The sequence below is a fragment of the Ochotona curzoniae genome, unplaced genomic scaffold (assembly GCF_017591425.1).
Source record: "Ochotona curzoniae isolate NIBS_2020 unplaced genomic scaffold, NIBS_Ocur_1.0 contig_2927, whole genome shotgun sequence".
Taxonomy (NCBI): Eukaryota; Metazoa; Chordata; class Mammalia; order Lagomorpha; family Ochotonidae; genus Ochotona; species Ochotona curzoniae.
In genome coordinates, this window is record NW_024465654.1 from 6844865 (window position 1) to 6872091 (window position 27227).

Below are 27227 nucleotides of genomic sequence, written 5' to 3' on the forward strand. Positions count from 1 at the left end.
CCCCTCCCCTCTTCCACACCAGCCTCAGGTTCCCCGTGCTGAGGGATGGCGGGCAGCGGGAGGGGCGCGCCGGCCCCCGGAGGCTGAGGCCCGCGCTCCGGGGCCCCCGCAGCGGCCGCTCCGCAGAGGCCCGGCCGCGGCGGAGAGGGAGGGAGCGACCCTGGCCTGAGCCGGCCGAGGGCCTGCGGCGGAGCCGGCGCGCAGGGCCGGGCGGCGAGGGCGCGGCGTAGGCGGCGGGGGCCCGGTATTTATAGCGGCGACAGCAGGGCCGCCGCCCGCCGCCAGGCCCAGCCGGCCGTTCCCCGCGAGTCGCTCGCGGCCCTTGGTGAGTATGGTGCGCGGCCCCGCGGCCCCGTGCCCTCCTGCGCTCCCCGGGGATGCGGCGCGGGCGTGCGGGTGGGCAGGCGTGCGGGGCCCGGGCGGGTTCCTGAGGCGGGCTCGGGGGCGGGGAAGGGGCGGCTGGCTGGCAGGAGGGGCGAGGCTGGGCCCCAGGCTAGCTGATGGCACGAACAGGTTGCCGCTCGCTCGTGTCTGGGCTGCTTACACAGAGGCAGGGGAGACGTGGGCGTTGGGTGCCGGCTCACTTGGCGCCGGCCGTGTCCGCGTTCCTGCCTCCGCCCATGCCCCGGGCCCACACGTGCGGCCACGCCGGGCTCGGGGCGCGCGCTCTGCGGAGCCGCGGGGCCCGGAGAACGTCGCCCGGCCACTCCAGCATCCGTCCGTGGCCGTGGACGCCAGGTGGGGACCCAGCAGGCAAGGACGGCCGTGTGTGTTCCCGGAGTGGCCGGGATGGGGTTCCTGGATCCCAGCGAGGCTTCTCCGAGGCGTCCAGCCCAGGGAGCGGGGGAGGGGGGATGGCTTTGCCCAGGACTGGCAGCCTGTTAAGTCCAGGACCCCGGGGACCTGGCTGTGGCAGGGCCTCGGGTATTTCTCCTGCTGCTCCTGGTGGTCTTAGAGATTATCCCACCCACAGTGTGAAGGCAGGGCTTGTCTCTGCTCTAGTCTGCTTCTGCTAGCTGCCTGTCATTTACTCAAGGACTTCAGGTGGGAATGCCTCCTGCTTAACCCCCGCCTTCCCACTGTTCTTTGTCAGCCCCGGGAGAGTACCTCAGCTTGGCAGAGAATCCTTGTGTGCTCACGTTCTCAGCTGGGGCAGGTGGCACAGCCCACAGTGTCCCCCCTTATCCTGAGAGGGTTGTCCTCCCAGGGCCCCAGCCATGATTTGCCAGAAGATTTTCTGTCTTGAAACTGGTTGATGGCTGAACACTCTGTGGTCCCAAAGGCTGCTAGCTGGTGGGGAAGAGCCCCACTGAAGGTTGAGACAGGAGAAGGGGGCACCTGGGCAGTGTTGGAAGCTTCCACTGGACCCCATCTCGCCAGCTGGGAGCCACCCCCAGTGCCAGCCCGAGTCAGCGGGCAGCTGAAAGTGGTTTCATTGATTGCCCTAAATGGTTGCTTTTTACTTAAAAGGCTGTGTGGTCTTTGTGTCCTATGAAAAGTGAGCTGTTCTAGCGTTAACTTCTGAGGTCATTGCTGCTGGTATCTTTAGCAACCCAGGTGAGCCCTTGTGTGAGGTCAAAAGCCAGCATTATCTCGGGGGTCCCGTTTTTTTGTGGGGTGTATGAAGGTGGGCCTGTTGGGCAAGCATCGCCAGGCGTCTCCTCCTTGGCTGACTCGGGTGTCCAGTCCCCCAGTCTGCCTTCTCTGGAGTGGAGCCCCTGGTGATACTTTGTCTTCTCACCCTGCACAGGCCCACTCTCTGCCCTTCCACTGTCTGCTTATTCATGCACCAGTAGATGCTCAGTGAGTGTCTGCAGGCGCACAGTTGCCTCGTCGTGCCCCTTCCTTCCTTCTTGGGGGGACTTTGTGTTCCGCACTCCTCTATATATGGAGGACGTTGACTGAATCCTGTAGTGGTAGTTGTGCCTGTTGCTGACTGTTCGCTGCCATATGACCTTGGGTACGTGATCACCTCCCCCAGTGTCCACTTGTTCCCTGGTCAGTCCTCAGGGACAGTCTGGGACAATCCAGGAAAAGGGCTTTCCCGGCCCTAGGATTATTTGGGGGTTGAGACTGTCAGCTGGAGCCCGCTCGCCTCTGGAACACGCCTGTCGTCTTAAGCAGTGGAGCTCCATTGGGGATTTTGTCTTGCACGTGTCTATGTGGTGTGTACCAGCAAGGCTTCCCTTCACAGTGTTCAGAAGCCAGGCTGCCTGAATTCCTCGCCCTCCACCTGCCAGGCCGCCTTCCTGCCTCCCTACCTGCAGTAGTTTCCTCAGCGGCTGCCCTCTGTCTGGACTCAGACCTTCCATCTTGTATGCCTACTAGCAAGTTATGACATTTCTCTTCTGTGAGGGAGAGCTGCCTGAGGGCCATTCTGTATGGAAAACTCCCTCCATCAGGCAGCCCTGACCCCATCCGCCTCCAGCACAGCCACCTTCAGTATCTGGTATGCAGTCATCAGGTGCCGGCACAGACCTTTGTAAGCTCCAGTCCCCAGCCCCAGTCACTCTGAGGTGCTGGCCTCCTTTCTTCCCCTCCTATCTTCTGGGGTCACCTGGATGAGGCCTTCTGTAGCTGACCCCCTCCTGGCTACTGTGTGGTAACTTTTCTCTGGGAATTTTCCAAAATGCTGTGCACACAACTTTTTATCTGTTTAGTGCCAGTTCTCATCCCTTGACAAGAGAATATGGAGTGCCTGGCAGCAGGGGCTTTGTATGCCCTCCCCCAAAGGCCAGGAAACCCTGAATGAGTGACAGAAAAAGGCCGTGACAAAGGTGCTGTTCTGCTTGACACCTTGGATGATGCCTGCAGCCACTACCTCTGAGCTGCCCTCCTGGACCTGGCTGCACCTTCCTTCCCTCTCAAGGGTGCACCCAGGCCCCTGTGACTCCACCTTCTGGAGCCAACTGTGCATCTCTGGGTGGGTCCCAGGCAGGTACCCCCCCATCAGGAGTGTTCCCACTTTTCCCAGCGCTTCCCTACATTCTTTGCATTCCAGGAGGCTCCAGTGGCATCTGCCTGCTGGAGTCACCACTGCCAGAGGGGATGAGCAGTGTGGGTCAGTCTTGTTCTGAGATGCTTGGGGACAGTATGGACGGGACACCAGGGACGTGTGGCGGAGGCCAGCACATGCTCTGAAGGCCTACCAGGGCTGCCCTGAGAACAAGGGCACTCCGCCAGGACCCTGTGGCCACCCCCGGCCAAGGTCAGCCTGAGTGGCAAGGCAGGCTTACTCGTGTTGGAAGCACTGGGGGGCCTTGGTGTCAGATGACGTGCTCATCAGAAACACCCTGTCACACCCTGCCCAGCGGACTTCACTGAGGGAAGTGCCTGTGTGGGGGCTGGAAACAGACTAATGTTGTCCTGTAGGGGCTGCTGAACTCTGAAGTCTCGGTTTTAACATTGCTGACATGGGGCCCAAGTATTTTCTTCTTTGGACTGCTATAGTATTTAAAGAGGCTGGTTGTAAAGTTTATTAGCACTTGATATGTGCTGGACATTGTAAATACTGCTAATGCAGAGTACGCTGCTGAGAGTGTGGGGCCACTGGGGGATTGTCAGCCACCGCAGGAGATGCGACTGCTCTCCAGTTGAATGGCAGGCTGCTCTGCGCTCCCCTAACCTCCCCCAAACAAGGGGCTTCTCTTGCTGAGTGCAGTGTCCAGGACGCTCGAGAGACGCCTGCTGCTGTCCTCCCGTCCCAGCCCCTGTCCTCCTCTTTGAGCTCAGCTCCGGGCTGTGGTTTCCTGGCGTGGGACAAGACACAGAAGACACACTACCCCACACTGTGTCTGAGGGCTGTGAGGGGGGCACACGCTCATTGAGGGGTTCAGAATTATATTGTGAAAAATGATCAGGTTTTTCCAAGCGTGTGCCCTGTGGAGCAGAGTCAGTTTGAAAACCCGAGTCCAGATATTTATTTAAGGAGTGAAGTCAGGCAGGGATAGTGCCAGCCATCAGGGGCTCCGTGTGAACCACGGTGGTGTAACCCGTTGGGGTGCCCTGGGTGGTGTCAGCACTCGGAGAGAGTTGGCAGCTGGGCCAAGGGGAGCAGGCCCACTCCTGGCAGGTCAGGAAGTGGTGATGGACAGAGGTGTTGCTCAGTGTACTATGAGAAATTGTGGACCTGCTGGAAGACATCGCTTTGGCTCTCGATTATGAGGCAAGAATAAATACCAGCTGTGTTTAGCATCAAGCGAACAGACCAAATGATCAATGACAAGGTCCTATTTTATTCTGCTGGTGTCTGAGGGAGGCAAGTGTTGTGGAAACAAGGAGTGAGCTGTGAGTGTTAGGAGAAGTCTCTTGTGGAAGAAGCACTTGCAGCACACCTGAGCCGTTCAGGACAGGTAGGAGCAGCACTTGTTCATGTGTGGCATGGGTGTACACTCGCAGTGCGGCCGGCGGTTGGAGGAGCGTGTGCTGATGTGGTGGTCCTCACTCCTGAGATCACGAGAGTCGTGGAAACACCTGTCCTGAGGTCTTTGAATGCCTGATGTAACGGGTGAAAATGATGCAAGTTTCAGAAGCTGGGAAGCACAGTGAAGCAAGGGGCATTGATGGGAAGGAGAGTCTGGTGTGTGTGTGTGTGTGTGTGTGTGTGTGTGTGTGTGTGTGTGTGTGTGTGTGACGTCCTGCTGCTTTGGTTCCACTTGTGGGATTGCACAGGAGGTGCTGGCAGCACCATGCTCCCCTCAAGATTCTGTGCCCTGAGATGTTTTAGTGAATTTCTCGGTGGTGGTTTCTGGACATTTGCAAAGGAGTTGCCTGGGGCTCAGTTGACAAGGGATCCCACCCACACCCCTCCCGGGCATTCTTGCCCACCCACTGAGAGGAATGCACTGGGTCTTTGGGTTCCTCCTCAGGTGCTGTACTCCCTGCCATGGCAGCCATGCAGACTGGTCCCTGCAGCTGCAGTGGGCGATGGCGTAACACTGACAAAGCCAACACAACAGCCAGGACCTCAGCGTGTCACCATTCCTCTGTGATCTGAGTGGCCAGCCCTGGCAGCCCTGGGAGTTTCCCAGAGTGCACCAGGGGCCGGAGATTGCTGACTGGCCTCATGGACAGCAGGCCTTGTGACTGTTTGGCTGGCTTCTAAGGCCTTTTGTGTTTGGGTGCTGTGTCTTGCGGTAGTCACAGTAGGTCTTCATCAGCAGAGGCTGTGACCTCATTGGCCTTTCCCGGGGAGGGGTTTTGGACTGCCGCTGGCGTGCCTTGGAGCCTGTTCTCGCATTTTCCATAAACTGGGAACTCTTTAGGCCTGTTACTCTTCCAGCCACTTGTCAAGCCGAGGATGTATGTCTGTGGCTGCTTTTCCCCAAAGTGCCCGGAAGTGCGCGGTATTCCTTCATGTCAGCCACTGTTTCCCACCGCTGTGGGACTGACAGATGTCTCAGGGAGGAGTGGGCCCCCGGAAGGCATTCAGGGCACCATGTCTTAGAGCCTCGTCCTGGGTCTCTGCTTCAGCTGGGTGCTGCTCCTGAGCAGTACTGGCCATCTGTGCCATTGGCAGTCGGGTTTGGGGTCAGATTGCGGACACTCTGGTCAGAACCCACCTGCTGGTTGGGCTCCCTGTGAGTGAAGAGGTGGCCTTGAGGTTGCCAGTATGCAGGGCATGGTGGTGATGTGTGGCTGCCCAGTGCAGAACCTGGCCAGTACTGTCGCCCTGGTAAGGGTCTCTCTTCCTTCTCTGGGTTCTTTCTGTCTCAGCTGAGGCAAGAGAAAAATGAGAGGGCAGATGGCTATATTTTCCCCCCTAGATTTATCTAGTTTTATTGCTGAGAGAAGAACAGAGATAGCATGATCTCAGAGCCACGTGGGCCCACCATAACCATCCCAGAGTAGATAGACTTGCACGTGCATGAGCCCTGGGGGTAGCCGTGGCCTCTCTGTCCTGTGTCCACAGACTTTGAGGGCGGGGCCTGGGGATGGCGTGTGCCCTGCCTGGGGCCAGTGCTGTGCTGTCAGTGCCTCCCAGCCTTTGCATCTGCCCTAAGCATCCTGAGACCAAGCACCCTTGCCTCCTTCACTTGAGGGAAATCCTGCTTGTCAACCCCAAACTTGTACGTGCTCACTTCTCTGCCGTCTTCCTGTGTCTGCTCTTCCCCAGGAGTAGAATCCCCCAGGCCCCTTTGAAGGCAACAGCTCAGTCCTTAGACCTCCCATGTCATAAAGCAGACCCCGTGCCAACTTGGCGTGGTCATTAAACGGTGGCCACTTCTACCAGCTTCACGCCCATGTCCAGGGAGTGAGGAAGGCCCCCGACTGTGAGGGCGTGGTCTTTGTTAGTGTGTGTGTGACTTGTGCGTAGTTCAGTTTGTAAGCTACCCTGTGTCCTGCCCCTGAGAGGGAAGGAGCCGTCCAGTGGAGAGGTGGTGATGTCTGCTCACCTTGCTCTGCTGGACCTCCCCCTCGGTCACATTCCTGAGGCAGAGGAACGATGAGTGGGGGGGGAGGGACCGTGTGGACTCTGTTCCACCGCAGCCTCACAGGAGCCGTAAACAGGAACCGTCTGGGCCGCGTGCTGCCCTGATTGAACTGCTGTGGTTTGGAGCAGGCGACGGGGAGGGGCGCTGTCCGCGGCCTTCTCTCCTGCGCTGACCCTGTGTGTCTCTCCTCGACCAGGCAGACCACGGCCCCGAAGCCTTGAAGGATGGGTAAAGACTTCCGCTACTATTTCCAGCATCCCTGGTCGCGCATGATTGTGGCTTACCTGGTGATCTTCTTCAATTTCCTCATATTTGCCGAGGACCCAGTCTCTCACAGCCAGACCGAAGCCAATGTCATCGTGGTTGGAAACTGCTTCTCGTTCGTGACCAATAAGTACCCCCGTGGCGTTGGCTGGAGGGTGCTGAAAGTGCTGCTCTGGCTGCTGGCCGTCCTCACCGGACTGATAGCCGGCAAGTTTCTGTTCCACCAGCGCCTGTTTGGTGAGTACGGGGTTGACTTGTTTGAGTTTTGTTGCTCTCAGGGCATTTCCCTTTTCCCTCCAGCACAATGGGAAACCTTGTGCGAGGTTCCTCAGTTAGTCTCTCAGGGATCCCTTTGCACACTGCCCTCAGCAAAAATTGGTACCAGATTTCCTTTCCGAAATCTGGCCAGTGAGCAGTTGGGAGATCTGACAGGGTGCTGTGTGTTAGAGGAGGCAGGGTGCTCATTCAGGCATGCAGAACTGGAATTCTAGCTTGCAGTGCTCATTTCCTTTGAGCACTTACTGCTTTTCAGCTGGTTCACCCACACAGCAGCACAGTTGTAGGCCGGTTGGTCCGAGTTGGAAAAGTCTCTGTAGGTGTGGGGACGCTGCAGAGGCCGAGGATGCACGCACCAGAAGTAGGCCCTGAGCTGAGCAGGGCTGAGTCTGTAGGGCACTGCTATAGGTGTCTTCAGTCTAGACATGGTTAGAAACGAGGGCCAATGTTTTAAGCGATAAAATACACTTTCATGTGCATGTGCATCAGTGGACTGCGATATTTTTGCACCAGAATGAGTTTATTTTTAGCTTGTGTTTTCCACAAAATTCTTGCAGTACCATTGGGCATGTAAGATTATATTCACTGTGTCTTTTCCGTCTGTTGACTCCTCAGGCCTTTGCCATTTGTCCCTGTATTTTATAGTTACTGTCTATGTGTGTGTATAATATCCACATTTATTTATATGTCCATACATCCAAGGAGTGTGGAGGGCAGTGGAAGACGAGGGAAGTGTTCACACGTGCTGGCAGTTTGGGGAGCAGCAGTCACCCGGTCTCAGGGTGATTCCTTGAGCCACTCACGGTTGTGGGGGAAGGGGCCAGATTGAAATGCAGACTAAAGAAAAAGGAAAAAGTCAGCATGCCTGCTGCGTCTCTGGCACGGGAGCCAGTAGAAGTGGTGGCCTGAGTGAGGAAGGATGCGAGCGCCTGGTTGCAAGATACGGCTGTGAGCGAGGTGGAGTCCGCTTTGTTGCCAGGGATGTTGGAGTTGACGCTAGGCAGAGGAGAAAGTGAAGCTGCAGACAGGAGGGGTTGGTAACGTGCGGGTCAATAACCCCGGGAGTGCCAGGATGAATGAACGTGGGACGAGAGGGCTGCTGCTGATAGCTGGGGCTGTTGAACTGAGCCTCTTTGCGCTGGAATGACACCAGTACTCAGCGTTTCTCAGGAAGAGGTCAGTCACCTGGGAGGGAATCTGGGAGGGAGCCATGTGGTGAGGAGTGCTCCAACCTGCTGTGTTGGGAAGAAAGGAGGGTTCCAGTAGAAGGGGTCTTGGTTTGTTTAGCAGGGGTCCTGGCTGGACTGGAGAGCCTGTGAGGGACACGGTGGTCTGGGAGGAGTGGTCCAGGGTCTGGAGCTGGCAGTGACTCCGCCAGGGGACCTGGGAGTGAGGGGAAGGGAATGAGCTGAGAGTGTGACTGTGGGCATTGTGACTCATGAGCAGGAGAGGCGGTCACTGGCACAGATGGTGTGTCCCTAGGGACTGCGGGAGGGATGCAATGATGGTGAGGAGGGTCAGTTCCCCGAGTGGGGTGCTTGGGCAGCACAGTAGCAGATTCTGTGGCAAGCAAGAGCTGGTTGTCACTGTGACCCGTCCAGAAATTCCTCTCAGAGACCAGACAGACTAAAGATGAAATCTAGATTAAAGATGGATTTACTTATTAAACATTGATTGGGGCTTGTGTGATTTACAGAGTAAAATCAAAAAGGAGACATTTGGTTTTGCAGTGGATGCATCTTGTGAAGTTATTTTTGCAGACTTGTGCTGAAATCCCATTTCAGTCATGGACAATGTCTGGTTCTGTGGGTGTGTGCACTGCAGTCCTGAGAAAGCAATGCAGACTTCAGGGGCTTTGTGCAGCGCCAGAGGTTTCAAAATCCTGCAAAATGATAATTAGGACTAGATTTCCTGCCTTTGTCTATACCTACAATTCCATGATGTACTTATACACCAGGATGTTAAACTTGTGTTATTAAAGCACTGTACTACTGTAATAATATGGGGGAAATGGTGGAGGGGAAGTTGGCCAGCGAAGAAGGGGAGGAGAACCCTGTATCTACAAAACTGTATCATAGAACATAATAATAGCCATAAAAAGTCTTTAGGAAAAGATTTATTTAGTTGAAAGAGTGAGAGAGAGAGGAGGGAGGAATAAGGGAGAGAATCCCCCATCCACTGCTTCACCCCTGCTCTGAACGGCCACAACTGCTGGGGCTGTGCCAGGCTGAAGGCAGAGCTGCTTCCCGGGGCCCAAGTGTAAGCGTGGGAACTCGATGATGTTTTGTTGTGTGAGTGTAACTCTGTGCAGGGCAGCCGGGCTCCCTCATCTCAGGGCTACAACAAAGGAATGACTCCTCTCCTGACTGTGTTCCTTGCTTGTTTATCTTTTGTGATGCATTCGGGGAGCCTCTGTTAGGGGTGATATTTATTCCCCTCCTGCCCTGTCACATCCTGTGCACGCACTGGGAGGGGCTGTCTGTCTCCCACCAGGCAGCATTGTCCATGTTGTAGCTGACAAGCAAGTGGGCTCGGTGCGAGTGGACACGCCTCTATGATTAGTGTATGGTTCCCTCCCGAACACACGTCTACAAGCTCTTACATATTAGATGGTTTAGGTGGTGCCTGGTTTCCCAGCTGGGCCACAGGGGCAAGAGTCATGTTGCTGTCACTTGCCACTTACACTTGGGAGGATGGGGGTTCTATCAATAGTATTTTGCCTCTTAATTTTTAAAGTGCCGGCAGCAAGGCCTGGCATGGCTGTTCCCTGTGGATTTGACTGAGTAAACACATTAGCCTTTCTTCCTCCTATGTGCTGTCTGGGGTGGAGCTGCCTCGCTGTGGGCTCCAGGAGGGTTTCTGCTCCCAAGCAGTTGAAAGCTGGGGGAGGGGCCAAGGGGCATGCTCCCAGGATTCAGTGCTCTGATGGCAGGAGGCCGTGCTTACTGGTACCAAGTAACCAGAGTGGACCGTGTGCTAGGCGGACTGAGAAGGAGGATCATGGTGGGAAGGGGAGGGATAGCTGTATGGCAGACGTGGGGGCTAAAGCCAGTCCGGTTCACCTGGGATGAGAGGGGCAGGTACACTACAGGGAACTCTGCTGCGTTCAGGATGAGGGGCGGATGGTGAGAGCAGGGTGGTGAGGCCAGCTTGGCTTATCTGAGAGCAGGGACACACCCAGCACGGCGGCGTGTCTGGACGGCTTTGAGAGAGGGACGGGCAGGCAATGCCAGGAAGCTGGGATGCTGACGCTGCACTTGGCCACTTCCCTTACAGTCTCTGAATCAGGGAAAGCATTGGAACAGGCAGTGAATGCTGAGCTTGGTCTTGAAGCAGGAGCGATGGGATACAGGAAAGCAGAGACGCTGGGGGAGTCAGAAGAAGGGAGGAAGGCACTGTCCAGTTCACCAGCAGTAAATCTGACTGGGCTGGGCAGGTGAGGATGGACAGGATGCCCCCGCCCACCCCAGTGAGGATGGCTTGTGAGGGGCAGGGGAGGGAGGCCTGTGTGTGAGGTCAGTGAGTATGTGCTTGGGGGAGAGTGGCAAATGAGGCAGTGATGACTCCAGATACCTCAGGAGAGCATACTGTGTGTTTGCACGGCCTAACCAGGCCCAGTCCTTGTGTCTGAGGCCTCGATGCTAGCCATGTCTCTAGATGGTGTGTGTAGGTTGTGCTGCTCCGTGACCCATCATCAAACACATCTCTGTTTCATTAGCAGGGAGCTGGCTGGATAAGAATGGAGAAGCTACCACTTGAACCTGTGCCCATGTGGGATGCCAGTGTTGTGGAGGATGGCTCAACCTGTGCACCACAATGCTGGTTCCAAACTTGAGTCCTCTTGCTCATTTCAGGGGTTTCATAGACATCATTTGAACAGGTCCCATGGGACCCAGCATGGTAGCCTATCAGAGTCCTCGCCTTGCAAGCGCCAGGATCCCATATGGGTGCTAGTTTATGTCCCAGCTGCTCCACTTCCTTTCCAGCTCCCTGCTTGTGGCCTGGGAAAGCAGTCGAGGATGAGCAAAGCCTTGGGACCCTGTACCCGCATGGGAAACCTAGAAGCTCCTGGCTCCTGGCTTCAAATTGGCTCAGCTCTGGCATGGCCACTTGGAAAGTAAACCATCAGATAGAAGGAATTTCTATCTTTCTCTTCTTCTTTCTATAAATCTGACTTTTCAATAAAAATAAATAGATCTTGAAATATATGCAGTAGGTCCCTTGACCAGGGCCTGTATCTATAGAAACTTTCTCCTCTCTGTGGCTCTGATCACAGAATTACCCCTGGCTGACTGCCAGTGTGTTTAGCATGCCTGTGTGACCCCGCCCCCGCAGGCCACCGGAAGTGCCTGGACTGGTTTGGCCACTCTCGCTCATCCAGGCGTGCGTTGTTTGGAGGAAATTCTGAAGCATTTGGAGAGAAGTCTGTGTTCTCATGTACACTGAGCACTCTTAGGCACTACGTAGTTCTCAGAAGTTCTTCTGGGTTTGATTCCAATGGGAAAACGAGCCCACACCAACAAAGGAGTGGGTGTTTAATGGCGAGAATTAAATCAGGAAGTTCATGGAAAACATATATTTTTTAAAAGCTATGCATGGATTTCAAAATTACTCTTCATCAAGGCAAACTTGGCTTTCAGTTCCAATTCTCGTGAACTTTTTGAGGTTCCTGGGTGTATCCCCAAGCGTACATTCTCCATTGCTGAACTTTGCCCTTCCTTCCTCGGTCAACACACTGGCTAATGATTACATACGTGATTGTGCCCTTGCCCAGAGGTCACTGATGTAAATGAGGATGGCCCTGCCCACTTAATGGAGTGAGCTGTGACTCAGGCATTTCCCAGCACTCTGTCACGGGAACCACCTGCCAGCGAGTCATCATTGCCTGCAGAGATCAGCGCTTGGCTGGCAGACAGTGCTGGCGCCAGCACCATTACAAGCCTCGGCACTTTCTAAAAATAATTCGGAACAGTCCCCGTGCTGCTCATGGCAGAAGGCCTGTGGCTGGTGGGCCAGTGGGGCACTCAGTGACACAGCACGCACAAAGAAGCAGGGAACTTCGCTTCAGGACACTTTATTTTGGGGAGCCAGTTTGCTAACTCCTAATTGAGATCTGTTCTGTAGCAGAGCATGTGTGGGTGTTTCAGTGCTGTCAGGAAGCCAGCTTGTGTAAGACTGTCGTCCTAAGCCGCTGTGTGATGCTATGCAAAGCCTGAGGCTGGAGGTTGGCCACATCATGTGGATGCTCCTGCAAAGGGTGGCTTCCGGTCTTCCTGTCTTTTGTTAATGACAGCTAAACTCGGAATGTGCTTTCTCACCCTCCCTTCAAGTAGGGTGTCCGACCTTGTGGTGTGAAGATACTTGTGTCATAACGTAGAACTGAGCTGGTCTTTGATTCTTAATACCCTGAAAAGTGGGGTGAAGTTTCTGTAACAGCCACAGATGACAGCTCGCCCCTCCTCCCCAGATGATTCTGTTTTGGCAAAGATAAGAAAAGGTGATGCAAAACTGATGTGTGTGTGTTTTACTGTCCGGGGAAATATCCAGAAATAGAAGATTCTGAGAGTCTATTGCACAGCAGCAGCTGCTGCTGAGCCCAATGTACGGACCCAGTGGATAGTGGCCTTAGCAAGGAAGAGGTGAGCTAGGAGAGACGCAGGGTGCTGTGGCAGAGCGGTTGCCCTTGGCTGGGTCTGGAGATGGCAGTTTCCAGCCCACCTGGCCTCCTCCCTTCCCTTCCTTTCAGGATGGGAGCTCTGTCCATGTGTGCCCCTGGTGTTTAGGACACCTCGTAGATAGGAAACAAAGTCTCGTTTTTCGTTAATAGGCTTAGTACAGTATAAGCTGGCACCTTTAACAAGTGCTGCCTGCAGCATAGGGATTACTTAAAATTAATTACTCACTTGAGAGCCCTCTGTGGTCCACCGCGGTAGAATATGCCTGTTGTTTACAATTTGCAAATACGTCTGAAGTTGTATGAACTCTAACGCATGACCAGGAGCCCGGTATTCAGAGGCTCACAGCGCGGGGTACGACGTTGACAATGAAATGTAATTGTGCTTCACATGGATATGATCCAAGTCTGAAGCCTGTTCTCAGGCAAGGAAGCAGCCCAGTTAGTGATCTGTCATTTCAAATAAAAAGCCACTTCATTCTCATCTTTTAATCTTCTGTTTTCTCCTGGTACTGTTTGCTTATTTTTATTGCATTTTTCTTTCCAGCTATTTTTTCTCACTCTGAGAATTTCCTTTTGTCCCTTGACCGTGATCAGGACTGCAGCGTGTGCTGTCTGCTTTGACGCTGTCCAGCTCACGTGGTCTGTCTTGTCCCTTGGTCCTCCTGGCCGCCGTCGGGTCATCTGTTGTCACAGTGCTGCGTTAAGGTTGTTTTTGATGCAGTTTGCTCAAACTATACATTTGAAATTTTCAAAAAAATTTTAATTTTTAGTGATGTTTACGTAGTTGATTAAGGTAGGGAGCGTAGAGGATCAGGGGAAACTGGTGAGGCTGTTGTTTACGCATTTTCTTTTTCTTCTTTCTGTATTTGGGGAGGAAAGAATACAAGGAGAGAAACCACGCCAGCCGCCCGACTCCCTCAGTGCCCAGGGATGGGGAACAGCCACCCAGTGCCATCTCAGGCCCCTGTTGTGCTCTGAGGGTTCTGCTCAGGTGGCTCCCTCCGTTCTGAGGTGCTGCTGCTCTCACCACTGCAGGGATGAGGGAATCCTCGCCAGGTCCGTTGGCTGTCACAGTCCACCTCCAAGTCTCCACTGGCCCACAAGTTTCCTCTCAAGCTTCGCTGGGTTAATTGCTCAATTTGTTCTGCCGTTCCTCCTCTGCAGATCATTGGGTACTGCGGCCCAGCCCTGCCCTGCCCACCACATGCTAGGCCCTCACATACATCAGGGGGAGCTGCAGCCCAGTCAGAGCGATCCCAGTAGCATCCTATGCACAATCCCCCAGCTCTAGTTCCTGTGCGTGCCAGCATGTGCAGTGGACTGGTCCAGCCTTCCCCACACCCCATTGAGATCACATATACATCATTGGGCATTGAAGTCTAACTCAACCCAATCGACTCCACCCTCCAGCCCACTCATGACAGAGGTGCTACAGCCTGTCCAGCCAGGCCCACCCCCAGTCCTGGTTCTCATGCTCACCAGTGGCAGTTGCAGCCCACCTGAGAGGTGTCCACAATCCCTCCCCTGAACCCACTCCACGTCCCAGATCCAGCACTCTCAAGGAGGTTCAGCAGTCTAGCTCGACAGTCCCAGCGTTTGGCAGCTGATGCTGTGGCAAAGCCCAAGCAGCCTGCCCAAAATCTGGCTCATGCTTGTAAGCATGAGTGGGTAAAATTGGTTAGCCCAGCCTGGCTCTCCCCTAACCCAGCTCACATATAGGCACGTGCCAGTGAGCTAAGGTAGGCCTGGCCCTGCCCAATCAGTTGCCTTCTAAAACTAACCCACACATTGCCAGTTAGAGTTACTCTGCTTGATCTTACCAAAACCCCGGTCTGAATCACATGCTCACCAGCGGGAGCTGCAGCCCACCAGGGGAGTTTCCCAAGTTCCCCCACCAGACCTAACCCCAGACCCAGACCTTGCACGTGCTAGCAGGTGTTACACCCTTACAGGGCATAGACTACCCCCTCCATCTTTGTATGAGTGGTGGATGTTGTGTCCCGGCCCACCCCACACTGTATTCTTGGGTGAGCCTGTGGTTGCTGCAACCCGCCTGGCCTGTACCCAATCCCAGTACCCATGAATGTCAGAGCGTTCCATGGTCATGCCTACTTCAGCCTGTCCCCAACCCCACCTCCCGAACAAACTGGAGGAAATTGCAGATCCACATGGGTGAGCCCACACATCCCCCAGCAGACCCAGTTCTCCGGTTAGTGCCATGGCCCAGCCTAACATTTCTCATCCCTGTTCCGACTCTCACTATTGGGTGCTGTGATCTAGCTCTGCCAGGTAGGCAGTGGCAGTGAGTGGTATGCGGCATTGGTTGATTGTAGGTACCCTAGTTCTGGTCCCAATCGGGTTGCTGTTTAGGTCTGACCCTTAATGGTCCTCACATTTTTCCCGGAGGATCTCACCGCTCAGTGACCGGGCTTCACCTGGTGCCACTGGCATCCTGGCCACCTGACCTGAGTTCTGCTGCCCGGGACCCTTCCCCGGGCTAGCTGGCACCTATGGCTCTGAGCATGCAGCAGGCCCATGGGCCTGAGCCTATAGTTTGAGATTTTTTTAAAAATATTTTTACTCTTGTCCTCTCCTGTTTTAGTTTGCTTCTTCTCACTTCTGTTTTGTCCCTGTTTGCCCTTCCTGATGTTTCCCAAGGTGGTGACAGCATTTTTCCCTGTGGAAAAGTAAAACTGCAGTCCTGCAGCCCTCGCCCCGACCGTGTGACATCTTAGGGGAGAGTGCTGAGTACATAAGGGTGTTCTGCCTTTTTTTTTTTTTAACATTTATTTTACTTTTATTTGAAAGTCAGATATACAGAGAGGAGGAGAGACAGAGAAGAAGATCCTGCTTTCCTTGACTCACTCCTCAAGTGGCCGCAGTGGCTGGAGCTGAGCTGATCCAAAGCCAGGAGCCCGGAGCCTCTTCCGGGTCTCCAATGCGGGTGCAGGGTCCCAAGGCTTTGGGCTGTCCTCCACTGCTTTCCCAGGCCACAAGCAGGGAGCTGGATGGGAGGCGGGGCCTCTGGGATTAGAACTGGCACCCCCATGGGATCCTGGTGCCTGCAAGGTGACAACTTCAGCTTCTAGGTTACCATGCCGGGCCCAGGTCATCCTGCTTTTACATCACAAGTATGAACTTGAATTTTTACTTTAGTCAGCGCTCCGACAGGCGTATAGACTGAGTCCAGTCCTGGGAGATGGCCTCTCCGGTCTCTGCCTGCAGGATTTATGTGCTCAGCTGTTGGTCTGCCCTTTGAGCATTGTGCTTGCTCTTCTTCGGGCAGTTTCTTAGTCGGCAAAGCACATGTAGTGCTCTGTGCGCATCAGCTAGCTTGTACTGCTGCCTAACAGTCTGACAGCTGCGCTTTCCAAGTGCAGTGTCAAATCCCCCATTCTGGAAGGATAATAGCAATAGTAAATTGGACCGGTGGGAAGGAATGAGGCCAGGGGTCAGAACCCCTCTGGGGAAGCAGGTGGGAATGCTGCCTGGTCTCTAGTCGGTAACACCTGAGATTTGAGAAGTTCTCCCGGAGTTTCTCAGGTAACAGAGACCCCAGGGGAGCTGACCTGGTTAGTACAATTGGCATTCATTCTCGGCAAAGATAAGTTGGCATCGATTGTTGGGGCTGCAAGCAATAGTAAACGTTGTGTCATGGGATTTTGTAAGTTGTATGGTTAAAAACAGTGAAATATGATGTGTATAAGCCCAGATTAGGGTGTTAGAGAAGAATGGAGGGAAAGGAGTGCGTGTGTACCTGTGTGTGTAAGCATGTTCATGTGTACATGTGTGTCTCTGTGTAAGTGTGTTTATGCACTGCAAACACAGGCGGTTTTTTAAAATGTGTGAATGCGGGTGTATGTATTTATGTGTGCATACGTTCATGCACTGACATGTGAATGTGTGTGCATGCATGTTTAATTGTGCACGCACATGTGTTTGTATATGTGCTTGTACTCGTGTGTGAATATGTGTGTGCTGACTGTACATGTACACGTGTTTGAGTATATGTGCATCTGTTCATGGGAGGTGGGCGTGTGTGTGTATATGGGGTGTTGGAGTCTGGCTGGGCTCTCCTGCGGTAGCTGGGCGCCCTGCACACACCTGCGCTCCAGTCTGAGCTGCATTGCAGCGTTCCCCAGCTTGGCTTGTGTGTCTGCCACTGCAGTTTTAAAGCCACACAGGATTTTGTGCAGTAGAGTTCATGAATTCACTTCTGTCTCTTGATGCTTTTCTTGGTTCTCTGCCTCACCTGTGGATCTGGTTGGGCTGATCATCCACATACTTAAGTTTCAGGGTGCAGGTTGGAACAGTCTGGAACAAAAGCCGAGTGAGCTGCTCCGTGAAGAGTGATGAATATTTGCGTGCTTACAATGCTCGGCTGGGAACACGCAGGGGTAGAGCAGCCAGAGGCCGTTCTGCCTGTCTGCTTTCCCGCTGTTCTCTTCCTCATTATACGTTCTCTTTTACATTTGTTTTCAAAGTGACGAGTCTGTGAGCTTCATCCATTGTGTAGCTGGGAGACTGTGCTTTTTGTCCTACTTGATAATCTTGCTTATGTGCAATAATTTCAATGGTTCAAACTTTTATTTAAGATTAGGTGCTTAATTTGTTTCAGAGACAGAAGGAGAGCACCTACCTGCAGGTGAACCCCACACGTGTCCATGATGCCATGGCTGGATCCAGGTCCCCGCAGCAGGCGAAAGTGTCACCATTATCACCAGTGTGTATGTTGGCTGTCAGCTAGAGTGACGAAAACCCGGGCAGCGTCATGCGAGGGGCACGCATGTTCATCTGCGGCCCAAACAACAGACCAAGGCCAGTGCTTGCTCAGCACACAGGCTCTCTTGGGCGGCAGTGCTTGCTCAGCACACAGGCTGTCTTGGGGGGCAGTGCTTGCTCAGCACACGGCTCTCTTGGGGGCAGTGCTTACTCAGCACACGGCTCTCTTGGGGGCAGTGCTTGCTCAGCACACAGGCTCTCTTGGGGGCAGTGCTTGCTCAGCACACAGGCTCTCTTGGGGGCAGTGCTTACTCAGCACACAGGCTGTCTTGGGGGGCAGTGCTTACTCAGCACACAGGCTGTCTTGGGGGGCAGTGCTTGCTCAGCACACAGGCTCTCTTGGGGGCAGTGCTTGCTCAGCACACGGCTCTCTTGGGGGGCAGTGCTTGCTCAGCACACGGCTCTCTTGGGGGTTGGTGTGGTGTACATGTCAGTGCTGGTATCCCATGTGGACGTGACTTTCACTCCCAGCGGCTCCATGAACGTCTAGCTCCCTGTGGATGGTGGGGAAACCATCAGAGAGAGGATGGCTCAAGTGCTTAGGCTCATGCACCCACATGAGAGACCCAGAAGAAACTCCTGGCTCCCAGCTTCAGATAGGCTCAGCTCTGGCTGTTGCAGCCGTTTGGGGAGTGAACCAGCAGGTGGAACATCTCTCTGTTTCTCTCTCTGCCTCTCCTTGTCTGTATGCATCTTTAAAAAAGACAAAAAATACAAAGGAAAGCCTTTTGGGGCTTTAACTGACCTGCCCCCTTGAGTAGCATCTTTGTTATCTCGGATTTCTTCTGTCTTTCCTCCAAGGATCATCTGTCGGTGTGGGAGAGTGCCTTTCCTGACCTGCATGGTGAACGCATCATGCCGTCTGCGTGGCTTTGTCCTGCCCACTGTGGCAATCGCTGCTCTCGGTGGTGTGTGTGGGACAGGGCACCAGCAAGTGGAGCTCATGAAGGAGATTGTTTTTCCCTGGCTGGTGGTGTTCTTGATGTCTCAGATGGACTCACGGGGGCTTCCTAATGCGTAGTCCTGGTGAGGCTGTGGGCTCAGAATTCTGTGTCCCCTGGTTGTTTCCAGTCATGACCTGCAAGTGCCTGAGACGGCTGTGGTGGAACATCAGGCTGAGCGCTCTCTTAGGATGTTCATGTATCAGAGTAGCTGGCTCACATCCCAGCTCTTTCTTTTCCTGCTTTCCTGGTCAGCTTCCTGCTGCTGTCTTGGGAGGCTGCACATGCTGGCCACTTCTGAGCATCCAGCACCGTGTGGGAGACCTGGGTGGAACTGTTGACTGTGGCTTGTCCTAGCCCTAGCTGTTGTGGGCATGTGGAGGGGGATGAAACAGAAGATAATATTGCTTCTTTTTGTGTGTCCCTCTCTCTGCTTTCCAGTTAAATAAATACGACTTTAACAAAAGGAAAGCATGCTCAGTGAGAGCTGGAACTGCAAACAGCGCCGTTAGGAATGAGACGGGAGCCATCCTTGCCAGGATATCACTAGCTGTGGTCTGTATCTATTCGCAAATGATGCTGAGAGCGAACAGAGTTGCAGAGTAATGTTGGGATGGTCTGTTTTTGCAAAACTACAAAGCAAAGCTAAAATTTATACACACACCTATCTGTATACACGCACGCATGAGCATACAGGAAGTTATGAGAAGATACCACTTAAAGCTATACTTTAAAAATTATTTTGTAAAATTTGAAAGTTCTATCACGGTCGTCCTGTTTCAGAGTGCGTGTCTCTGGGTGCATGTAGGAAGCACGCGCTGCAATCATTCCTGCCATTCCTCAGAATTTCAACTGCAGTTTTCATATAGTGCAATTTTTGCAATTTTATACATTGCATAGAAGTGGTGTAAGGGAGATTTTATGTTGTTATCGGGAAATGTATGAAGCATGTGTTCATCCCAGGTGAAACGATGCTGAGACGGTGTCTGCCGTGGGGGAGGGTGGGCGTGTGGTTCCTGGGTGATGGCTGCTCTAGGCTGGCGAATCTGTGAGAGAGCCCTTCCCAAGGTGTGCGGGGGCAGCCTCCGGAGGAGCAAATGCTGCCACTCGGCTGTTGGTGGAGTCATCGCCGCCCAGTCTGGAGGGGAGCCGTGGTGCTCTGCAGAGCCTCCAGCTCCGTCCCTGCTGTCTGCATGTTCAGCTGGAACACCCACTGGCTCCCCCTTTCTCCTGACCCACTCACTGTCCACTGGTTCCCTCGGTGTTTGGGGTCACCAGTCACTGTCATGAATCGTTGAGATCTGCTGCGCGGAGCTGTGGCAGACTGCAGTCACTGTCAGGCCTCTGAGGGAAGGGAAGGGTGTGCCCCAAGGAGAGCGAGCCACCTGGGAGCTCCTCCAGCTGCCATGGAACCTTGGTGTTCTCACTGCTGAAACAGAGTGGCAGTAGCAGTCCCGGCTTCTGCACATCTCAGATCCGTCCTGAGACGTCTCCCTTGCACACGTCTCCCTCGTTTGCATGGTTTCTCATCACGCTGGTTCTTAAGTCTTGGTTATTTCTTGACCTATGTGTCATTACCAGATACTGCATAAAACCTGGTGGGATAATGCTGGCAGAACTGTGTTTGAATTTTACTGCTTTGGCATTTTGCCCCTTCTATTTTCCCAGTGCAGTGAGAAAACCAGCCTGTCTGTTGCTCATGTCTAGTTGCAAGCGGCAGCAGTGTGGGGTGTGGGTCACGGTGGTGAATGTTCCCTGCTCTGTGAGTGTGCTTGCTACAGAGAAGGCCCCATTGTCTCAGCATCCCTGAGCAGTGCCTGGCCTCTGGGTGTGGGGTCTCCGAGGAGTCACCGCGGGCCAGAGCCCTGTCTCCCTTGAGCCTTTTTCCATGCAGCTGCTGCGGTGTAACCTGGGGCTGCTGCAGGTTGTCAAAGCGATCCTGTTTCATGGCTCTCCTAAGCACAACTTGGAAAATAAACACAAGTTTCTTTAAGGTTGACAAGAAAAAGGCAGCCCCTGTCTGCAGGAATTATGATCCAGAGAGAAGTGAGACCTTTTCATTTTGTGAAGAATGCTTTTGTGTCAGCTTGCCATCGTGCGTGTGGAAGAAGACTACTAAGTAGGCTGTTTATGCTTTCAGGATCTGTGACTCAGAACATTCTAGTCGTGGAACTGGTTAAATAGAGAAGTTGTAACTCATAGTGAGGAGATGCTTATTCAACCCGTCCTGTAACGCTTACTTTTATATCCATGTTCTATATGCTGTCCACCCTACATATGTGAGAGCTTACAACTTCAGAATCATTTAATTTTCCTTTGCCAACAATGTAGAAAGCTTTATAAGCTGTCAGTCAATTCTAGGATTTATTTATTCTCTTGTTATGAAACAGCACAAGAAGCATTTGAGCAATCCTTTGCATTAGTGGTAAGCGTAAGAAACAAACTATTTAGCAACTAGGTAACCTAAGAAATGCAGGCCGAGTGTCCTAAAATTGTATTTGATGCTCAGTGAGATAGTTGGAGTCTCGGGCCAAGTTCACTTGAGCAGCTATGAGCTGTGTGTGCTCCAGATCGAGTACAAGCAAATTACAAAGCTTTTTTACAAATGATTTTTATATGAGCTGCATGTTAAAATAACCATATTTTGTCTAGGCCAGGTTAAGTGAAATGTGTTAAGACTGATTTCTTTTTGGCTCTTTAGATACGGCTGCTGGAGGATTGCCTGCAGAGCCGCTGGGATGCTCTGTCCAGGCTGGGGCAAGAAGCCAACTGTTCAGATCCTGTCCCGTCCCCTTCTTTACAAGTGGCCTCAAATGACCTCTGGTTTTGCGGACAGCTTGAAGTGGTCTGCAGTTTCCTGAACTGGTTCATGTTGTTTCTTTCATCTGGTGCTTCAGCAGCTTCATTAGAATTACTAGTGGAGTCGTGTGTGGGAGGCTTGCTTTAGACACGGGGGTGGGTGGACTTCCATGCGGCACAGGCCAGCTGCCAGGGTGTCAGAGGTGTTGCTTGTGGAAAGGGCGCCGTCCTGTGGACTGCATGGGACATGGCAGCAGATCCAAGGTCAGAAGAGCCTGAGGAGCCTGGAGTGGACAACTCATCCCCACATTTCACCTGCCTGTGGCGTTTCTGTTAAGGGGCCCTTGGCTCAGCTCTGGGGCTTGGCTCTCTGCGTAAGAGCGTTCTGTGGCATGCTTTGTGCACATGCTAAGCTCTCATCCGGGCTTTTTGTTTGTTTTGTTTTTCCTCTCTATTTTTGTCCCTTTTCTATGTGGAAGTCGAGGATGTTTAAATATTTTGTATGTGCAAGTAAGCTTCATTAGATGAAGGAGGTGGAGGAAGGATAGAAGCGAATCAGCCTGCCTTTTCCAAGAGTTGGTTTACTTACTTGGCCGATGTGGGCGTCTGAAAGGCACTCGCAGTCTGTTAGTTTCTCCTTCTTGTGTCACATGAACTGATGACTTAATTCATGTCCTCTCACTACCAGATTTGGTATTCGAGCCTGTGGAAAGTAACTATTAAGTCGCCAATATGCTAATATGCAGAACAGAAGAACAAAAGGAATCAGAGTGAGCCAGTCCGCCGCGCAGTTCAGGAGCCAAGCCGCTCGGGCTCCGGCTCACGGCCCGCTTCTGGGGCAGCTAGGGAGGCTGCTGACGAACGGCAGCCCGTCTCCAAGCCATGCGTGATGCATGCGTGAAGCTTCTCTGGAACTCAGTACAAGGTGAACAGCCGTTCCGATTCCAAGGGTGTAATACACATGCTAGTGTTTGTAGGTCAGACATCTGTCCTCAGAAGCCAGCAGGAAGGTGTCTGGTCCCTTAGTGAGCTGGCCAGCGTCCATTGGCACTGTCCGCCAAGAGCTGGGCAGCTTTCTTGTTCCTGTGGAAATAATATTGTCTACTGCTTTTTAATTAGAAGACTTCTTGGGTTTCCTCATGGCAGTGGCCTTTCAGCTTATTTAATATTGTACAGAACTTTTTAAAATTCCTTATTAACTAGATAATTCTTGACTGAGTGAAAAAAAAAAAATCATCCACATTTCCTTTCCCAAAAAGTTGACTTCTGCACTTAGCATTCGTTTGGCAGGGAGCTGTGTTGAGCTTGCGGGGTGGACGCTTGTATTACGGCCACCGGTTGTGAGGAGGGTCTCAACACAGTGTCCCCAGAACCACAGGCGCTGCCAGTGATGGTGGGAAAGCATCCATTCACTCAAGGTCTTCCAAGCCATGCTGCCTCATCTCCCACCCTCTCCCTGCTTGCTTACCATCTGCATTCTTGTCACATCCCACCAAGAGAAGCGAGGCAGTGAGCTAGGAAACAGCCTGGTCTCCCAAGCGCACGGTGACCAGCTGACCCCTTGGAGTGTGGACAATACAGCTTTATGTAAATGGGTGTGAGGTGGGGCAGGGTCTGTCAGTCACAGCAAGGGCCTGGCCACACCCACGGCAGCTCTGAGTCCAGAAGGTCCCTTGCCATGGGGATCTGGGTTTTGATACTTGACACCAGCCAGCTGTGGGGCGAGGGGTACTCTGGACAGAGAATGACATGGACAGGGGTGTTCTGGAGAGGCTCAGGGTTCCCAGGGTCAGCCAGGGAACCGAGCCCTCAGGTCTTGATGGGACCCTGGATGGGTGCAGAGGAGACAATGCGTGGAGAGAGGGGGAGGGAGGGGGGGAGGGAGATGTCTCCATCCACTAGTTCATTCCTCAGATGCCCACAGCAGCCAGGACTGGGCCAGGCTGGAGCGGGAGTCTCCCACGTGAGTGACAGGCCCAGACTGGAGCGCCCTCATCACTGTCTTGAGAAGGAAGCAGGGTTGGAGCACAAGTGGGATGGAAAGCAGGTGCTGTGCCATGTGATGCTGCTGCCTGAAGCTGCGGTGCCACTACTCCAGTCCCTCCATTCATGCTCAGTGGACAGTGTTTGAAGCAGTTATCACATAGGCTGCTGCTTGATTTTCCTTGCAAGTGCTCGCAGCTCCCTGTGTAGCACCCGGCCCAGACTGGCTGTTGCTGTACCATGGGCTGGGTGCTAAAAGCATGTGTGAGAATCTACATCCCAGCCAAGGCAGGGGCACGCAGCCTTCGTGAGGCTCACTGCATCCATCCCGTCACAGCAGAACCTGCCCTGTGCCGTCGTGTTTTAGGCCTAGAGATGAAGTGCTCAGCCCAGAGTAAGTGCAGTTACAGAAGACATCGGTCCAGCTCCGTTTGCTTATGTATCACGAGGCTGGAATCATCTCTGGACTTTTCCTTTCCTTGATGGAATAGAGCTGGCAGGAAGGCAGGGCTTCCTTTGTGTTTGTTTCTCTGATTCCTCGGTGATGTCCGCGGAGAGCTGTGGTGGCCAGGGGCCGTTCTGCTTTCTCCAGGGACCGCTGTCTGAACTTGTCTTCCAGATGGGTCTGAGGTCATGGGGCGTGCAGTCTGTCCACATCTCTGCTGCAGGTCTCATGGCGGTCTGTGCTTTGTACAACCTCTTCTACCCTTGATGTCATGCCAGCACTGGCTGGGTGTGCAGCTTGCACCAGCTGCCCTGCTAGCCTTGGACTGTGTGTGGGCCGAGCCCCACTCCCAGTCCCAGCGTCCAGTTTTACTGGCATTCACATTCCCCATCTCACTTGGGTGTGGAAGCCCAGCCCCTTCTGCTCCCTCTGGGATCTGGAATCGGCCGACACCACATCTGCCTTCTGCTGACACTCCTGTGTGCACTGGCTGTAGTGTGTGGGTTCCTGTGTGCACCGGCTGTAGTGTGTGGGTTCCTGTGTGCACTGGCTGTAGTGTGTGGGTTCCTGTGTGCACTGGCTGTAGCATGGGTTCCTGTGTGCACCGACTGTAGTGTGTGGGTTCCTGTGTGCACCGGCTGTAGTGTGTGGGTTCCTGTGTGCACTGGCTGTAGTGTGTGGGTTCCTGTGTGCACACTGGCTGTAGCATGGGTTCCTGTGTGCACCGGCTGTAGTGTGTGGGTTCCTGTGTGCACTGGCTGTAGCGTTGGTTCCTGTGTGCATTGGCTGTAGTGTGTGGGTTTCTGTGTGCACTGGCTGTAGCATGGGTTCCTGTGTGCAGCGGCCGTGGTGTGTGGGTTCCTGTGTGCACCGGCTGTAGTGTGTGGGTTCCTGTGTGCACTGGCTGTAGCATGGGTTCCTGTGTGCACCGGCTGTAGTGTGTGGGTTCCTGTGTGCACTGGCTGTAGTGTGTGGGTTCCTGTGTGCACACTGGCTGTAGCATGGGTTCCTGTGTGCACCGGCTGTAGTGTGTGGGTTCCTGTGTGCACTGGCTGTAGCGTTGGTTCCTGTGTGCATTGGCTGTAGTGTGTGGGTTTCTGTGTGCACCGGCTGTAGCATGGGTTCCTGTGTGCAGCGGCCGTGGTGTGTGGGTTCCTGTGTGCACCGGCTGTAGTGTGTGGGTTCCTGTGTGCACTGGCTGTAGCATGGGTTCCTGTGTGCACCGGCTGTAGTGTGTGGGTTCCTGTGTGCACTGGCTGTAGCGTCGGTTCCTGTGTGCACTGGCTGTAGCATGGGTTCCTGTGTGCACCGGCTGTAGTGTGTGGGTTTCTGTGTGCACCGGCTGTAGTGTGGGTTCCTGTGTGCAGCGGCCGTGGTGTGTGGGTTCCTGTGTACGGGTTCTCTCTGTTTTGTTAGTTTATTAGCTTCTGAAATGTAACAAATGAAAACCACACTCATTATCTCAGGTGACTTTCTTTAGATTTTGCATGATTTTTGAGGTATTTTCTCATTCTTAATCATGTATATCTGCATTCTTTTGTTTTTTTGTGTGTGTTAAAAAGTATTTTTCTCTCAGTAATCTAGCTAAACATCTTTTATAATCTTCTAAGTATTTTCATTGTCAAGCTGGAATTTCAGGATATGTTATGATTAACAATCATTAATGTGAATAGTATACTGTACTTGGACCCTGATGTGGCCATGAGGTAGGAAGCCATTTCCATCTTGTCTGGAATCCCATTTAGATGTCTGTGTACAGGATCGATTGTGCAGTCCCAGGAGTGAGTTGATCCCACTGACTGTTAGCCATTGTGTCTGCTGCATAGTGTGCGTGGGCGAGAGCATCGTGTCTTGATGGCGTTGGGCGACTGGCTCCACAGTGTGCAGCACAGTGGCTGGTTGTGTTTTCATAGGCCGTTCCTCTTACATCACGCTTTCCTTGAAATTCAACGCCTGCACCGCTTTGTTAGCATTTGCTGTGGAACCAGAGAGTCCAGTGAGGTGTACAGAAAGGAGGATTGGCTCCGAAACAATAGCAGCCTTACAGGTGAGTGGAAAAGTGGCCCATTGTGCTGATTTTGAGAACCTGTGGATTCTCACGGCTGCCAAGAGGGCCACTGTCCTTTTGCACGTGGGCATAGCAGCTGACAGTCAGTAGTATCTTGAGTGTGTGTTGTCTGCTGATAGCCAAGCATTAGAACAAGGTCAGTGAGACACCTTGGCTTGTACAAAACCTTACATTCATCTGAGGTTTCAACACTTGCCATCTTCGCTCACGGCCATGCTGCTTTTCGTGGGATCATTAAGCTGCTGAATTGGAACCTCAGGAAATGTTCCTTACCCCATAACGTCATCCTTATGAGGTGAGAGTCAGATGGTCCATAGTCAGGTCACGTAGTACCTCACGGCCTGGAGCCCAGGGACTCAGCGTCTTCCCTGATCAGAGCTGCAGAGCTGAGGTACTTCCAGCTTCTGGAGTCAAGAACCCGGTTATTAAGTACCTTCCTGCACATGGAGACCAATTTCTCAACCTCCTCCCTGACAGGCACATAGCCACTCACTAGCTTCATTGGATGTCTTGGTTGCTGGGACTTCTTTCTAGACTGATCCAGAAGATTCTGTGCTTGCTTGCTTTGTGCTGCGAATGCACGTGCTGCATGAGACGCTAGTGGCACGTGTCTTGAAGAAGCTTCATGTAGTGAGCATTCTGAACCAATAGAAACTGACCAGACTAGACTTTGTTGTGTTTTTTTTTGTTGGCTAAATTTTAATTGAAATAGAACATAAATGTCCACAAATGGTAAGTGAACTTTTATAGAGTGAGTGTGGCCATGTATGTACCATTTAGAAAAAGAAAGCAAGCTTGTTCATCGCACGGGGTCCCTGTCCTTTCCTCCTGGGACGTCCTTGGGGGACTCCTGTCACTGTCCTTGTGTAGGATGCAGCCTTTCTCAATGCTCTTACTTTTCAAGTAACACCGCCCTCTGTCTTAAGTAAGCATTCCAGTAAACAACTGAAGTTTAAAATCAATTTTTGTTTTTTTGTGCCATTCTAATTGTTTTTGAAGCAAGAAATGCACAGAAGTCACTAACTTTGTCAGGTGTGAAGATGACTGTCATGGGTCCCATGCTCATTACAAGGAATGGTGGAGGGGGAGTGCTGGCATCATGGCATAGTGGGGTAAGGTGCCAGCTGTAATGCCAGCTGCCCAAATGGCTGCCGTCTTATGTCCTGACTGTTCCTGCTCCCTGTTAAGGTGCCTGGACAGCAGCAGAGGCTGGCCCAAATGATGGGCCTCTGCACCCACAAAGAGACCTGGACTCAGCCTGGGCACCGGCTGCTGCAGATGGAGGACTGATCTCTTCCTGTGTCTCCCTCTCTCTGTGAACTTCAGTACAAATTCAATAAATTTATCAAAACAATAAACTTTGGAGGCAGGCAGACTTGGACATGCCTCTGGATAGTTCTCACTGTGCAAGATGCTTTTCTTTATGTTTTAAGGTAAAGGTGAATATATTTCATGTATTTCACAATGCAGGTTTAGGAGTGTGGTGAATCCTGCCATGCTGATGAGGCTCGCCAAGGATTCATGTTCACTTGTTGTGTCCTCACACGTTAATCACAAG

General features: G+C 53.0%; 1 protein-coding gene across 1 annotated transcript in view; it reads left to right on the plus strand.

The window, feature by feature from the left end:
* The first annotated feature begins 6658 nt into the window (after positions 1 to 6658).
* Positions 6659 to 27227, plus strand: part of TMEM117 (transmembrane protein 117) — a 223419-nt gene continuing 202850 nt past the window's right edge. The window contains exon 1 of the mRNA XM_040979034.1: positions 6659 to 6935. Within this exon, the coding sequence (XP_040834968.1) occupies positions 6659 to 6935 (277 nt within the window). The remainder of the gene's footprint in view (positions 6936 to 27227) is intronic.